Source organism: Lynx rufus, unplaced genomic scaffold, assembly GCF_022079265.1.
Source record: "Lynx rufus isolate CCGP_SWC_20201006 ecotype Redwood Valley unplaced genomic scaffold, mLynRuf1.p SCAF_17, whole genome shotgun sequence".
In the NCBI taxonomy this organism is placed as follows: Eukaryota; Metazoa; Chordata; class Mammalia; order Carnivora; family Felidae; genus Lynx; species Lynx rufus.
Genome location: NW_025814831.1, coordinates 4131692 through 4148523, shown reverse-complemented (window position 1 = coordinate 4148523; position 16832 = coordinate 4131692). Strand labels below are relative to the sequence as shown.

The 16832-nt window shown below is 46.5% G+C and overlaps 1 protein-coding gene across 5 annotated transcripts in view; it reads left to right on the top strand.

Annotated features, from left to right (window-relative positions):
- Positions 1-65: 65 nt before the first annotated feature.
- The window catches only part of TECPR2 (tectonin beta-propeller repeat containing 2), a 108203-nt gene continuing 91436 nt past the window's right edge, over positions 66-16832 (top strand). For 2 of the 5 annotated variants that reach the window (XM_047080042.1, XM_047080049.1), the window contains exons 1-2: positions 66-151; positions 13902-14192. In XM_047080042.1, coding sequence (XP_046935998.1) covers positions 13974-14192 — 219 coding nt within the window. In that variant the 5' untranslated portion in view covers positions 66-151; positions 13902-13973. Of the gene's footprint in view, positions 152-10889; positions 11057-12217; positions 12278-13901; positions 14193-16832 lie in introns of those variants that run through there. The other 3 variants (XM_047080044.1, XM_047080043.1, XM_047080046.1) reach the window with 3 other exon arrangements.

The window sequence follows — 16832 nt, the reverse complement described above, 5'->3', positions numbered from 1 at the left end:
GTGGCTCCGCCGCTCAGCTTCCGGCTGTCGCTCGGCAGTGTCGGCCCGGTTGCCCAGGGAACGGGCTCCCGGCAGCCCCCGCGGCCCGGAGTCCGTCCCCGCCTCCTCCGGCCGAGCCGGACCGACGAGTCCGGAGGGGCCGTCGCGGGAGGTGAGTCCGGCGACGCCGCCGTGGGCCCCACTGCCCCCGCCTCCCGGCCCGCGCCCCTTCCTCGGCCTCCCCGCCTCCGCTCACACCTCCCCCAGGCCTCCCTTCGCTCGCCTCGGCGCCTCAGGGTCGCATTGCCCATCTCGCCCCCGTTCCCGGCCCCCGCGTCGCCCCGGCGGGTGGCCGAGCTCGAATGCCACAACACTCGAGGCGCCAAGCTGGTCTGGCAGAAGCCAGCGGTCCCCGGAGGGGAGCGGTGGTTGCCCACACGGCCTCGGCCCCGCTGGCCGGCCGGCCCCATCCCCGGGCCCTCGCTCCTCCCACTCCGCGCCTTCCCTCCCTCTGCCGCACCCTCGTCCCTCGTCCCTCGTCCCTCGTCCCTCTGCCTGCCGGCCCGCGGCTCCCAGCGCCGCTGTCTCGTGATTGACGTTGCGTGCTGTCCCCCGACCCTGTCAGTCCGGTGCCTTCCTCCGCGCGCCAGCACTGCCGGCACAGACCTTGGCACACACCTACTAGGTGCTCAGTAGGCGTTCGTTAAATGGGTAAATGAAGGACTCCTCCCTCAGTCCTGTTTGAGGGTCTGGGAGGCAGAATAGGTCCTGCGACGTAAAGAATGGGGTACCGTGGAGTGAGACCCGGGTTCAGGTCACAGCACTGCCCCTTCCTGGCTGTGTGCTCGGGGCAAGTGATGCCACCTCGCTAGGCTGCAGTTTCATCATCTGTGAAACGGAGATGATGATAGTGTCTACCTCTGTCTTGGTGGGAGGATCCAGCGGGTCCGTGCGGGTAAAGCGCTAAGCACCGAGCCTGGCTGGCACCTGATGCATTTCAGTAAAGGGTAGCCCCTGCTGAGTTACCCACATGCTGTCCTCCCGTTTCTCTTCCCTGCCCTTTCTTCTTCCTCACTTTCCCGCTGAGATTCAGGAATTGTATCCCGTTCCTTCTATTCCATCTGTTGGCAGAATGTGGGTTCCCAGCCTGGGTGCACATTTGCCTTATCTGCTTGGAGGGATGAGTTGCACTTGGGGTTGGCTCCCTTCCTGTAAACCCACTGGGAGCAGAATCTGGGAGGAAAGCCCCTGTGTTCTGTGTCATCACCAGTGTCTCCCGGTCTCCTAAGCTGCAAGGCTGTTTGTACTTTCTTACACCCAGCAGAGTGCACCTTGATAAGCCTCTGACCTTGTGGGGTTTTTTTTGTTTTTGTTTTTTTTGTTTTTTGGATAACCCAACTTACATCCCCTGTTGGTTCATTCAGCAGGTATTATTTGAGTCCCTTGGATGCCTGCCACATACCAGACTCTAGGGATGCTGTGGTTCTAGTCCCTCCCTCAGGGAGCTTTCTAGTTGGAGAACCAGCAGGTGTGGGAATAGGGACTGCTTTACCCGAGACCATGGTGGGGAAGTTGGGATAAGGATAGTCCTCCTGGAAGAGTGACTAGCCAGTAGCTTTTGTTGGGTTTAAGTTATTTTGTAGCCACATCATCATTTTCAATAGAAGATTGTCTTCTTCTGGATCTGCTTTCCATTTTAGAAAGGTAACACTTCAGGTTTGAGGAAGGTTATTTTATATTAGCTTCCGTGTAGTTTGGACAGAACAGCTACTGGAACTTCGTGGGGAAAAAAGGAAGGTAGCAGGCGTCAGGAGGAGCAGTCGATTGAACTTGGAAAAGTGAAGGGCCGATCAGGTAACAGTTATACACATAAGGAAAACGAGCTTTGGTGTCAGTCCTGGAGAGATTTCTAGATTCAGTGAAGCCCAAGGAGCTTGGTAGAATCAGGAGGGAAGAGTTCCCAGCTCTGCTGAGGTAGACGTGAGCTGTTGTTCGAAGTGTGTAGTCAGGTTCACTAAGACCTGGACTTCGGAGACCAACGAGTTTTTGCATGATGGTGGGTGTAGCTGAGGTAGAATGGTCTTATGTTTTGGAATATCATGCTTAGGGGATCCTGGCTTCGGGCTCTGAGAGCTTAGTTTACAAATAGGTGTCGAGTGCTGATTGTACCATGCGCCAGTGGTCTTTCGAAGCACCACAAGGTGTGTAGACTAGAAGGATGTGGGTGAAGAAAGAATCCAGGAAAGAAGCTAGACAACTAAAGGTGAGGTGCCGTGTGATGACGAGGTGCTCAGTGTTCTCCGAAAGCAGAGAAAGACCAACTGTTAGAGAGAGGCTGTGAAGGTTTCCCAGGGGAGAACGAGTTCTTACAGGGTGTGTGGGGGGGGGTGGGGGGGGCGGGGAAGGGAGGAAGAGGCCTTTGCAAAGACGAACAGGTCCTGGTGTGTTCAGGGCCTGTGCTGGGAAGCTCATTGCAGCTGCGGGGTAGAGTGTGTGGAAGGAAGGGAAGCCTGGCACCAGGCTAGATACACATCTTTTTTTTTTTTTTTTTAATTTTTTTTAATGTTTTTATTTATTTTTGAGACAGAGAGAGACAGAGCATGAACGGGGGAGGGGCAGAGAGAGAGGGAGACACAGAATCGGAAACAGGCTCCAGGCTCTGAGCCATCAGCCCAGAGCCCGACGCGGGGCTCGAACTCACGGACCGCGAGATCGTGACCTGGCTGAAGTCGGACGCTTAACCGACTGAGCCACCCAGGCGCCCCTAGATACACATCTTTTTAAAAAATGTTCTCTTTCCACGCTTCCGTGAGGCTATAGCCTGTGTGCACCGGCCAGCCAGCCAACAGGCACGGCAGCGGGGCAGTGACATTCGTCTGGGAGATAAATGACTTCATTCCCATTGTGCTCAGCCACGAGATTTTAACACTGAAGGAGTGATGGATGCTGTAGCCAGACTTCAAAAATAGATTGTACAACAGGGATACTAATTGTCTTCCTGGAGATTTTGGAGACAGTCCTTAAAGCATCTGAGTTGTGGAGTGCTCTGGCAGTGCAGGGTTCCTGTACTGAGTGAATGGTGTAGACTGTACATTGTAGTCCTTGCTCCAGTTTTGAAAAGCGGCCCACCAAGGTGGCATCAGGGTGCTTGCTGTCAGTCAGCATGGAGAGCGCCTGACACCCTTCCAGTGTATGGGGTTGATGGTAGGCGCCATTGTGGGGAGAAGCATCCTCTCTGGAAGGATGTTGTAGAGTGATGTTTTGTACTTTTAATGGAAATATTTGTGACCAAGGAAGCATTATTGATTTTAAAGATTGGGTTAAGGGGCGCCTGGATGGCTCAGTCGGTGAAGCGTCCGACTTCGGCTCGGGTCATGATCTCACGGTCTGTGAGTTCGAGCCTGGCGTCAGGCTCTGTGCTGACAGCTTGGAGCCTGGAGCCTGCTTCGGATTCTGTGTCTCCCTCTCTTTCTTTGCCCTCCCTTGCTCATTCTCTGTCTCTCTCTCTCTCAAAAAGTAAACATTAAAAAAAAAAAAAAAGATTGGATTGAGAATATTATTTTGCAGTAAGACCTGAAATTAACGTCTTATTTATTCAATCAGCAAATCTTTACTGAATATCTGCTCTGTGCCAAAGATATTGTTAGGTACTGGGATTTACATTTGTTGCGTATATTTTCATGAGAGATCATTGAACTGCTTAGCAGGTAAAGTGACTGAAGGTTGCGATGAGAATCACGAAGGACGTACACAAGGTGACAGGACAGGGAAGAGGGGTGGAGGGACTACAAGCCATCTGCCCAGGGAGGGCCTTTGCGAAGGCAGGTTTGTGGGGTCAGATAAAGGATCATTGGAGTAGAGGGGATAGAGGCCTGAGGAGGGACAGAGGGGGCCAGTGCCGCAAGAGCTTGGTGGCCAGGTGGGGAGGGATGGGGATGTGATGGGGGAGCCAGGAAGGCTGGCGGCACAGAGCCCGATGAGGCCACCGAAAGGCATTTGGTTATTTGAGCCTTGGGGGACCCCTGAAGGATTTTGAACGGGATGGGTTGTATGAGATGCACCCACTTCTCTTTCAGAGAACTCTTTTTAAAAAGGGGGGCGTTGGGGTGCCTGGGTGGCTCAGTCGGTTAAGCGGCCAACTCCGGCTCAGGTCACGATCTCGTGGTTCGTGTTTTGAGCCCCGCGTCAGGGTCTGTGCCAACAGTTCAGAGCCTGGAGCCTGCTTCAGATTCTGTGTCTCCCTCTCTCTCTGCCCCTCTCCAGTCACACACACACACTCTCTCTCTCCCAAAAATAAATAAAATGTCAAAAAAAAAAAAGAAACTTGAAAGGGGGGGGTGCACCTGGGTGTCTTCCAACTCTTGATCCCCCTCCCACTCGTGCACATGCTCTTTCTCTCAAGATAAATAAATAAACATTAAAAAAAGAAAGACTTTATTTTTTCAGATCAGTTTCAGGTTCACAGCAGAGTTGAACTGAAGGTACAGAAATACTTTATATACCCCTGTCCCTGCGCTCACACCGCCTCCCCCGTTGTCAGCATCCCCCACCAGAGTGGGACGTTCGTTACAATTGATGAAACTCCGCGGACACATCATAATCAACCAGAGTCCGTAGTTTACTTTAGGACCCACTTTTGGTGGTGTACATTCTGTGGGTTTGGACAAATGTAAAATGGCACGTATCTGCCATTATGGTATCAGTATTTTCACTGCCCTAAAAATCTTGTGCTTTTGTTTTTTCATCCCCTCCCCCGCCACCCCTGACAACCATTGATCTTCTATCTGTCTCCATAGTGTTTTGCCTTTTCCAGAATGTTACATAGTTGGAATAATAGAGGATGTGGCCTTTTCAGATTGGCTTCTTTCATTAATACGCATTTAAGGTTCCTTTCTGTCTTTTCATGATTTAATAGCCCATGTATTTTTAGCTCCGAATAACATTCTGTCTTCTGAATGGACCACAGTTGATTTATACATGCACCTACTGAAGTAGGACATCTTAGCTGCTTTTGACAATTATGAGTAAAGCTGCCATAGATATCTGAGTGTAAAGGTCTGTGTGTGAACGTACGTTTTCAGCTCCTTTAGGCAAATACCAAGGTATCTAAGTGCTGGATCATATCATAAGATTGTGTTTAGTTTTTTTTTTTTTTTTAAGTAGGTTCTATGCCTAACATGGGGCTCAAACTCACGATCCCAAGATCAAGAGTTGCATGCCGTATGGATTGAGCCAGGTAGGTGCCCCAGGTTATGTTTAGTTTTGTGAAAAAACCACCAGATGGTCTTCCAGAGTGATCGTACCATTTCACATTCCCACCAGCAATGAATGAGAGTCCCTGTTGGACCATCCTCACCAGTATCTGGTGTTGTCAGTGTTCTGGATTTTAGCTGTTCTAATAGGCGTGCATCTCATTTTTTTTAATTAAAATTTTTTTCTTTATTTTAGAGAGTGCACGAGTGGGGGAGAGGGGCAGAGGGGGAGAGCGAGTGAGTGACTCTTAAGCAGTCAGTGTGGAGCCTGATCCTAGGACCCTGTCTGTGATCATGACCTGGGCCAAAATCGAGAGTCGGAAGCTCAACCGACTGAGCCACCCAGGTGCCCCATGTGTATCTTATTTTAATTTGCATTTCCCTGATGACATATGATGTGGAACATCTTTTCATGTGCCTATTTGCCATCTGTAGATCTTCTTTGGTGAGGTGTCTTATTAGGTCTTTGGTCCATTTTTTAACCTGGTTGGTTGTTTTCTTATTGTTGAGTTTTAAGAGTTCTTCATATGGTTTGGGTAACAGTCCTTTATCAAATGTGTCTTTTGCAAATCTTTTCTTCCAGTCTGTGGTTTGTCTTCTCATTCTCTTGACATTTTCTTTTGCAGAATTTTTTAGTTTTAATGAAGTCTAGCTTATCAGTTATTTCTTCCTTGGATCATACCTTTAGTGTTGTATCTAAAAATGTCATCACCATGGGATGCCTGGGTAGCTCAATCAGTTCAGCGTCCAACTCTTGATGTCAGCTCAGGTCTTGATCTCAAGGGTCATGAACTCAAGCCCTGCATTGGGCTCCACACTGGGCATGGAGCCTACTTAAAGTGAAGTAAAATAAAATAAAATGTCATCACCATACTCAGCATCGTCCAGGTTTTGTCCTGTGTTATTTTGTAGGAGTTTTATAGTTTTGTGTTTAAAAAAAAATTTTTTTTTTAATCTTCATTTATTTTTGAGAGAGAGACAGCGTGTGAGCGGGGGAGGAGCAGAGAGAGAGGGAGACACAGAATTGGAAGCAGGCTCCGGGCTCCGAGCTGTCAGCACAGAGCCCGACGCGGGGCTTGAACCCACAAACCGCGAGATCATGACCTGAGCCAAAGTCAGTCGCTTAACCGACTGAGCCACCCAGGTGCCCCTATAGTTTTGTGTTTTACATTTAAGCCTGTGATCCATTTTGAGTTAATTTTTGTGAAGGGTATAAGCTCTGTATCTAGATTGCTTTTTTTCTTTTTCTCTTTCTTTTTCTCCTTCCTTCCTTCCTTCCTTCCTTCCTTCCTTCTTTCTTTCTTTGTTTTTTGCATGTGGACGTCTGCTTGTTCCAGCGCTGTTTGTTGAAAAGACAACATGTGCCCCATTGCATTGCCTTGGCTCCTTTGTCAGGGATCAGTTAATTATATTCGGGCAGGTCTGTTTCTGGGCTCTGTATTTTGTTCTGTTGATTTATTTGTTCTGCCAATACCACACTGCCTTGATTACTGTAGCTCTAGAGTATGTTTGGCAGCCGGGTAGTATTGTCCTCTAGCTTTGTTCTTCTCCTTCAGTATTGTGTTGGCTCGTGGCTATTCTGGTTCTTTGCTTCTCCGTGTAAATTTAAAATAGTTTTGTCGATAACCACAACGTAATTTGCCTGGACTTTGATTTAGATTGCATTCCCAACTGTAAATCAAGTTGGGAAGAGTTGACATCTGGACAGTTTCAAATCTTCCTACCCATGAACATGGGGTATCTTTCCGTTTATTTGGTTCTCTGATATTGTTCGTGAGAGTTTTGTAGTTTTCTTCATATTGATCTTATACGTATTTTGTTAGATTTAGGCATAAGTATTTCATTTGGGGGAATGCTAATATAAATGGAATTGTGTTTTTAAATTTCAAATTCCACTTGTTCATTGCTGGTATATAGGAAAGCAGTTGGCTTTTGTATGTTAAGCTTGTATCATCACCTTGCTATGATTGCTTACTAGTTTCAGTTTTTTGTTGATTCTTTTAGGCTTTCTACATAGATAATTATGTCATCCGCAAAGACAATTTTATTCTTTTCTACCCTATCTTTTGTGTCTTTTTCTTGTCTTATTGCATTGGCTAGGACTTCCAGTGTGATGTTGAAAAGGAGTGGTGAGATAGGGAGCTCCTTCCCTTGCACCTGATCACAGTGGGGAAGATTTGAGTTTCTCACCATTAAGTGTGCTATTAGCTGTTGTTTTTTTATAGGTATTCCTTGTCCACTTGAGGAAATTTCTCTCTATTCCTAGTTTACTGAAGTTTTTAGGATGAATAGGTGTTGGAGAGCTGTTCCTTCTTTTTCTTTTTTGCAATAATTTTATTGAGGTATAATTTACATGCCATATAATTTACCCATTTAAAGTGTACAAGTTGGGGCGCCTGGGTGGCTCAGTTGGTTAAGCATCCGACTCTTGGTTTTGGCTCAGGTCATGATCTCACGGTTCGTGGGTTTGAGCCCCACATGGGACTCTGTGTGGACAGTGTGGAGCCTCCTTGGGATCCTGTCTCTCCTTCTCTCTCTGCCCCTTCCCCGCTTGCTCTCTCTCTCTCACAAAATAATAAACTTTAAGAAAAATTTGTGCAAAGTATTTAAAAAATAAAGTATATAGTTCAGTGGTTTTTAGTGTATTCGTGGAGATATGTAATCATCACTACAACCAGTTTTAGAGTTTTGTCGTCATTCTAAAAAGAAACCCCATACCATTTAACAGTCACCTCCACCCACATTCCCATCTTCTTCCAGCCCTAGGCTGTCACTGATTTACTTTCTGTCTCTTTAGGTTTGCTTATTCTGGGCATTTCATATAAATGGAATCAATAGGTGGTCTTGTGTGTCTGGCTTCTTTCACTTAGCATCATGTTTTCAAGGTTCATCATGTTATGCATGGATCAGAACTTCATTCCTTTTTATTGCTGAATAATATTCCATGGTGTGGATATACTGTTGTTTTGATGGACAATTGGTGTTGTTTTAAGTTTTTACTATTATGAAGGTAATATTATGAACATTTGTGGACAAATTTTTGTGTAGACATATGTTTTCATTTCTCCTGGATATACAACTAGGAGTAGAATTGCTGGGTCATGTGGTAACTCTGTTTAACCTTTGAAGAGCTGCTAGACCCTTTCATAGTGGCTGCATCATTCTATTTTCTACCAGCAACGTATGAGGGTTTCAGTTTCTTCACATTCTTATTAACACATATCTTTTTTTATTATTATTATAGCCATCCTAGTGTTTAAAGTGATGTTTCATTGTGGTTTCATTTTGCATTTCCCTGAGGATTAATGATGGTGAGCTTCTTGGCCACTTTTTTAATGTTTATTTATTTTAGAGAGAGAGAAAGAGTGCAACCAGGGTAGATGCAGAGAGAGGGGGACAGAGGATCCGAAGCATGTTCTGGGCTGACAGCAGAGAGCCCAACATGGGACTTGAACTCACAAACTGTGAGATCATGACCTGAGCTGAAGTCAGATGCTCAACTGACTGAGCCCGCCAGGTGCCCCAAATTATTGGCCACTTTTATGTCTTCTTTGGAGAAACATGTATTTGGATCCTTTGTCCATTTAAGAATTGTCTTTTTGTTATTTTTAAGAGTTCTCTGTATGTTCTGGATGCAAATGCATTATGAGATATGTGATTAACAAATATTTTTCCCAATTCTGTGAGTAGTCTTTTCAGTGTCTTGGTGGTGTTTTTTGGAGCACGAAAGTTTTTAATTCCAATGAAGTCACAGAGTTCATTCCCACTGCTGTGTGTGAGCTTAGGTTCTAGAGGGCAGCTGTGGGAGCAGGAGAGCAGGCATTAGAAGAATGTCGCAGAGGCCCAGGTGAGACACGTGATGGCTTCCTCCTGGGCATGGCCACAGCTGGTGAGAAGGGGCCAGGTGTGAGGTAGGTTAGGCAATAGAGTTGATGGAACGAGGTGAGGGGTTGCTCTGGGGGTGAAGGAGAGGGAGAAGTCAGGCACGAATGCTAGGATTTCAGCCCCAAAAATTGATTCAAAATTTGATTATACTGCCCATTATCTGCCACAGAATTGTGATAATTTTTAATCTGTGCTGGGGCATGCAAGTGAAGGGATCCTTACACATTTTTGAAGTTGATAGTGTTACCGTTGATTGCGCCAAAGAGATGATTCCAGGGACTCTGTCCTTCCACGAATACCTCCTAAGCCACCACAAGTAAACGCATAATCCAAGCTAGAATAGTGTACCTGCCTTGCAGATGAGTTTCGAGGCAAATCCTCCGGCCCCTTCTAACCAGGCCGCAGTCTCAGATCCCTTCGTATGGAGATTATGGAGCTGACAAGTGAATGGTATCAGATCAAGGGAATGAATTTTTAAATTTGACAGAGCTGCTTTGAGGAAAATGGCTTTGAAAGGAGGAAATAGTACTAGCTGACGTTTGTGAAGTGCTTAGTCCTTCCACTTGCTTCTGAGGAGGTCTCGTCCGCTAAAACAGAAATTAGAACATTTTGGTTCGGAAAATTTTGGTTTATGCATATAGTGTGTTCGCTGCAGCTTTTCTGTACAGATTAAAAATCGTGTTCTGGCGGAATATTTAATGAAATGGCAAATGCTTCTGGTTTATAAAGTGAAAAACTGTGTGTGTCTGCACATGTGTGTCTGTCGCTACCTGTAGATATAGCATGTCTCTGTACGATGGGATTATTATTTTTTTTTAGTGTTTCATTATTTATTTTTGAGAGAGAGAGAGAGACAGAGCGTGAGTGGGGGAGGGGCAGAGAGAGAGGGACACACAGAATCCCAAGCAGGTTCCAGGCTCTGAGCTGTCAGCACGGACTCCCCGACGCAGGACTCAACTCACCAGCCGTGAGATCATGACCTGAGCCAAAGTCGGACACTCAACCGACTGAGCCACCTGGGCACCCCTGTACAATGGGATTATTAATGCCATTTATTTAGTTCTTTGTAATTTTCCATACTTCAAAAATTTTAAAGTTTGTTTTGAGAGAAGGGGGGAGGGGCAGAGAGGGAGACAGAGAATCCCAAGCAGGTTCTGCACTGTCAGCGCAGAGCCCGATGCGGGGCTCGAACCCATGAACCATGAGATCATGACATGAGCTGAAACGAAGAGTTGGACACTTAACCGACTGAGCCACCCAGGCGCCCCTCAATTTTTTTTGTTAATTTGAGATAGAGTGTGCATGCCTTCGAGCTGGGGGTGGGGAGATGAGAGAGAGAGAGAAGGAGAGAGAAGGAGAATCTTAAGTAGGCTCCACCTTCAGCACAGAGCTCAGCGTGGGGCTCAGTCCCACCACTGTGAGATCCTGACCTGAGCCAAAATCAAGAGTTGGACACTGAACTGACTGAGCCACTTAGGCACCCCTCAGTTTTTTGATGGTGAACATTTATAACTGTTTAAAAAATTTTTCTTTTTTTTTTTTTTTTAATTTTTGGGACAGAGAGAGACAGAACATGAACGAGGGAGGGGCAGAGAGAGAGGGAGACACAGAATCGGAAACAGGCTCCAGGCTCTGACCCATCAGCCCAGAGCCCGACGCGGGGCTCGAACCCATGGACCGCGAGATCGTGACCTGGCTGAAGTTGGACGCTTAACCGACTGCGCCACCCAGGCGCCCCGAAAAAATTTTCATTTTAAAAACTTTGTATAAATTATCGCTTCTCAGTGTGTTCGCATGTACACGCCCATCAAGGAAACAAAGCCTTTAACTGCTCCTGTGCTGCCTTACGCTTGAAGATGGAAAGATTGTTGAAATAGCAACAGTGTCCTCATCTGTACAATGGAGATAACAGTGGTCCTGATTTGGCGAGGATTTAATGGGTTAGTGTGCTAAGGATAGTTTCTATGAAGTAATAGCATTAGCGATTAGCGCTGTTGCTATTGTCATTCTTTGCATTTTGGATTATTGTCCCATGTCCTTAAGCGATCTACCTCCTTTCCCGTGGTATCTGTCAGCAACTGTTTTCACTTGAGTGCACGAGGCCATTTCATTTTCATTTGATTCCTGCATCATCTGAGTCTCGCCCACCTTTCTGGAGTACTTGCATAAATCAAGGATCAGTCTTGCCCTTGCCTAGTTATAGGTTTATGAACCGTGCTGCTGTATGGACGGCACAGCATTCACCATCCAGATGCCTGTTGCGTCAGCCATTTAAAGCTATGTGTGTGCTCACTTCAGCGGCACGTGCACTGAAGCTATGTGAGCTTGGGCACGTTTCAGAACCTCCCAGAGCTTCAACCTCTGCTACAAAGGGATGTATCAGTCAATTTTCTTTCTTTTTTTTTTAAGATTAAAAAAGAAATTTAGAGAGGGACAGAGCACGCACGAGAGGGGGAGAGGGACAGGGAGAGAGAATATATATATATATATATATATATTTAATGTTTGTTTATTTTGAGAGAGAGAGAGGGAAACAATCCCAAGCAGGCTTCACTCTGTCGGCACAGAGCCCAACTCGGGGCTCGAACCCACGAACTGTGAGATCATGACCTGAGCCAAAATCAGATGCTTAGCTGGCTGAGCCACCCAGGTGCCCAGAGAGAGAGAGAGAGAGAGAGAATATCTCGAGCAGGCTCCATGCTCAGCGCAGAGTCCAACATGGGGCTCGATCCCATAACGCTGGGATCATGACCTGAGCCGAAATCAAGAGTCAGCTGCTCAACCAACTGAGCCACCCAGGGGCCCCAGTCAATTTTCTTAACCATCACAGAGGGATGTGATTCTTATTATTACCATTAGGGGAGCTCTCACAAATTACACTGCTTGCTTCTTCGTATTGACTATTGTGAGTATCAAATGAAACAGGAATCTGAAACTGCTTGGATCGCTGGGTATGCCATAGAGATCCGGGGGGGTATTATTCCTGCAGTGAGTTGAGGCAAGATTGGAGAGAAGGTGATTATTTTGTTGGTCTTCCACTCTTGTCACTCCTTCCTTCCTTGCAGATTTTCCTCGTACACGACTCATTCATCCATTCAGTAAATACTTACTGAGTGCCTCTGATATACCTGATCCTTTTCGAGGTGCTGGGGGCTACAGAGGTGAGTGAGGCAGATGTGGCCCTGCTCTCGTGGGCCTTACAGACCAGTGATGGTAGAGGGGGTCAGGCAGAGACGGCCAGTCAAGAGAGAAGGCAGAAGAAGTGTGAGCAAGTAAAGCAGAGAGGGGACCAGAGAGTGCTTGGTGGTGGTGGTACGAAGCACACTGCAGGGGATGGTCAGGTGGGACCTCGTGGATAAGGGGACATTTTAGCAGACACCCATATGCTGACAAGAAGCAAAATCTGAGTGACACCTGGAGAAAGAGCATTCCAGGTGGGAGGGACAGCCCAGTGTTGGGGCCCCTGGGTGACAATGAGTTGGGTGTGAGTTTTGTTATAAGAGAACTTGAAGTTGGTCAGTCAGCTTTATAGAAATCAAAAAGCCACAATTCAGCAGACCGCAAATCCGGCATCCTAACAAGTTCTTACCAGAGGGGCTTAAAGTCTCCGTAGAACTGAAGGACTAGAATATACCCCTCCAGCTCTAGTCAGGATCGGGCACCGCCTGTAGCTGCTGCTTGTCTGTCAGAGCTGTGATGGCGCGATTGGAAAGACTCAGGACCTGGAGCGAGAAGACCTGGACTCAGGTCTCGGCTTTGTGGTCACGGGCAAGTCTTGTGACCCTTGGGTCCTCAGGCCCTTCTCCTCAAAGTTGGAGGCGACGCCACTGATCTCACAGGTAGGACAAGGAGTAAATGAGGGGCCGAACCCTTCATAAATGACAACACACTGTGTAAGGACTGAGTCTCTTTATTGCGGGAGGCTTTGAACTCAGAGTGCCAAGAGGTACGGGTGTCAGGGTGGAGCAGGTGTGTCGCGGAGGCTCTGAGCATCGAGGGGGCTGCAGGCATCCAGCTGGGGGACGTGCTTCTCTGCTGTCTCGACACAACGAGTGTCCTTCCACACCAGGACTGGTTCGTTGTCCTCCTGGGACAATGGCTTTCCTCTTTCTCTTCATGTTCCGTCCGTCCTCACGAGCTTTGTACTTCAGGATGTCTCCAGTGAAGCCTTTCCCACTACTCTGTCCCTCTTATCAAGACCTACAGCTTCGCACCCAATCACATGTGGTTTTGTGTGTCTTCACTGTTTCTTTTGCCTGCCTGGCTAGATCATAAACTGCTCGAGAATAAGGACTGTTTCTAATATTCTTTCTGTTTCTCCATAGTATTTATTAGCACAGTATAAATTATAGAGGCCAGTACATACTGACGTGCACATTGAATTAAAGTGCTCGAAGTGATCTTTTTTTTTTTAATTTTTTTTTTTAACGTTTATTTATTTTTGAGACAGAGAGAGAGCATGAACGGGGGAGGGTCAGAGAGAGGGAGACACAGAATCTGAAACAGGCTCCAGGCTCTGAGCTGTCAGCACAGAGCCCGACGCGGGGCTTGATCTCACGGACTGCGAGATCATGACCTGAGCCGAAGTCGGCGGCTTAACCGACTGAGCCACCCAGGCGCCCCAATGCTCGAAGTGATCTTAATGACACCTGGTTTACTTTCTCCGTTGAAATAAGCCGCAGCTCTAATTTTTCCCCACCTGCAAGTTCTTCGCGCCCACCTTTAAACATGACTTCTCTTTGGCGTGACCAGACGTTGAAAGAATTACAACGCCTTGTCCTTTAGCCCCCAGGTTTCCCCAGATGCCAATCAAACGTTCCTTTTCCTGCCTGAAGATCATCTGCGGAAACCTCGGCCATGGCATCAGTATCAGAACCGGTTACCTTCAGAGAGTTCTGCCCTTTGTACTATCTCCTCAATGCCATTCCCACAAAGGTCCAGAAGGGTTTCCGGTCCGTCGTGGTCTACCTCACAGCTCTCGACACCAATGGGGACTACATCGCGGTGGGCAGCAGCATCGGCATGCTCTATCTGTACTGCAGACACTTCAACCAGATGAAGAAGTACAACTTTGAGGTGAGTCTTGCTTTTCTTTACTCCTTAGTATGCAAGAGGCATGGCCGACGTTGGACACGCTCGTGTCTCCTAGGATGGGGTAATTGACTTCCGATTTGGCCTTAGTATCTCACGCAAACACTACTTGAAAACCATCTTTAATTGAAGTGGAATATAACTAAAGACGTTGGTTTGTTTTTGTTTTTACTTTTTTCCCCCTGCCTCTAGAAGTTTAGCACCACTTTAAAAGAGAACATTTTAGTGTTAATATGTAATAGAAAACTTTGGAAGTTGGTACTTTCTTCTACATATTTTTGTTTCTCAGGGTACCTTGACTGACTCGGTTAAATGATCTCTAGTTATTGTGCTGAAATTATTATGAAGAAAGGACTAGTATCAGTATTGGCTAGCTACCCAAACAGGTACATCTGAAATAAGATCTCTCCTTATAGAACATTGCTGTTAGAATCTCAGCCAACCTCTGTTCTGTGTTGGTTGACTTCAGGCATTGCATGTCTGTGTATTGTAGATGCTGGTAGGCACTAAATAAATATTGACACATCATCGTCAAATTCACCTACTTAGTCGATATCTGTGGTTTATTGAGTACGCGGCTTTTGTGAGAGACTCCCAAGGTGACTGAGTTATGGCTTCTCCCTCATGGCCTGGTGTGGCTCTACTGTTCCTGTAGTTAGTGGGCTTTTATGGACGTCTTTAGACAAGACTTTTGTGTTTAGGAGTGCCTGGGTGGCTCAGTCAGTTGGGCGTCCAACTTCGGCTCAGGTCATGATGTTACATTTCATGGGTTCGAGTCCTGCATCAGGCTCTGTGCTGACAGCTCAGAGCCTGGAGCCTGCTTCAGGTTCTGTGTCTCCCTCTCTCTCTGCCCCTTTCCCACTCATACTCTGTCTCTCTCTCTCTCAAAAGAAATAAACAGTAAAAAAAGAAAAAAGAAAACAAAATGATAGACCTGATTAAAACATATCAATAATTATATTAAGTGGAAATGATCTGTACTTATCAATTAAAAGAAGTTACTGGAATGGAGAAAAAAATTATGAACCAACTATATATTGTTCATAAGAAACTCAATTAAAAATTAAAAGGATGGGGGCGCCTGGGTGGCTCAGTCTGTTAAGCGTCCAACTTCAGCTCAGGTCATGATCTTGTGGTCTGCGAGTTCAAGCTCTGCGTTGGGCTCTGCGCTGACAGCTCAGAGCCTGGAGCCTGCTTCAGATTCTGTGGCCCCCTCTCTCTCCGCCCCACCCCTGCTTGTGCTCTGTCTCTCTCTCTGTTGTTCAGAAATGAATAAACATTAAAAAAAATTAAAAGGATGGAGAAAGGTATGTCATGTAAATGCTAATTAAAAGCAAGTTGGAGTGGCGATGTGAATATCAAAGTAGTCTGAGCAAAGAAATAACTAGGGTTAAAGAGAGCCATTCCGTTGGAAAAGACACAGCAGCCTTAAATGTATGTACCTTAACAAGCAAACTCCACAATAGACGGAGCAAAAAGTCTCATAACTGAAAAACCAAGAAATGCACAATTCTAGTTGGAGACTTCAGCACTCGTCTCTCAAGGATATAGAAATATAGAAGAGCTGAGTGACACCATCAGCTGACATTGTCTCATTGACATTTACAGAACGTTCCACCCAACAGCAGATGAGGGTGTGTTCTTCGTAAGTAAACGTGGAACATTCACTGAGACCATATTCTGGGTCATAAAACGTGTCTCAACAAGTTTAAAGTAGAGCAGACTTTGGTTCTCTGTTTCACTCTGTTTTCTCACTTTTTAGTTGAAGTGTACTTGACATAAAGCGTACAAATTTCAAATGTACAACTTGGTGAATTAACCTAGTTGTACAGCCGTGTGATCCCTAGATCAAGATGCAGAACGTCTTCAGCAGTCCAGTAGACTCCCAGCGCCGGCTGCCAGTCAGTACTCCTCTCGCGGGTGCCTGCTCTTCTGACCTCTAACACTGCAGGGTACATTTGCTAGCCCCTTAGGTTTTAATTCACTGCTAGGTCATCTTTGGCATTAAGGTGTAGTGCTGGAGCACGCGCGCGCGCGTGTTTGTGTGTGTGTGTGTGTGTGTGTTCCAGAAAGTGTATTTGGATGGAAGTGGAACACAGGGCAGGGATATGGAGCAGTGTGGGTTAAGGCCAGAAAGGCGGGTGGGGCCTCGCACATGAGACTGTAGGCTGGAACCTGCTTCTGGGGCAGGGTCAGCTCTGGGACCCTTATGGGCTGTGTGGGCTAGGGGCCAAGTGTGAATTCAGACCCTTTACTCGGGTTGCATTTCAACCCAGTTCTCTGTTATAAAACACATGTGGCTTATTGATACCATTGTATTATCCTTTTTAAAATATAATTATATGACTGTTTTTTTAAAGTTCACCACCAAACTCACAAAAACTTAGAGAAAAGCGAGTGTAATGTTCCCCGGAATGAAACTACAGTTACCCCTGACCGTCAGTTTTATAGTTTTACCTAGAATTAGCTTTCTCTTTATCCTATGATGAGCCCCATGAGCTTTGAAGGAAGGTGATGTCCTAGCACCAGGGGTGCCCAGAGTTTGGGAGAATCAAGTACAAATTCTTGGAACCAGCAGATGAAGAGGGGACTCCAGGAAAAGTCATATATTATATGTATACGTCC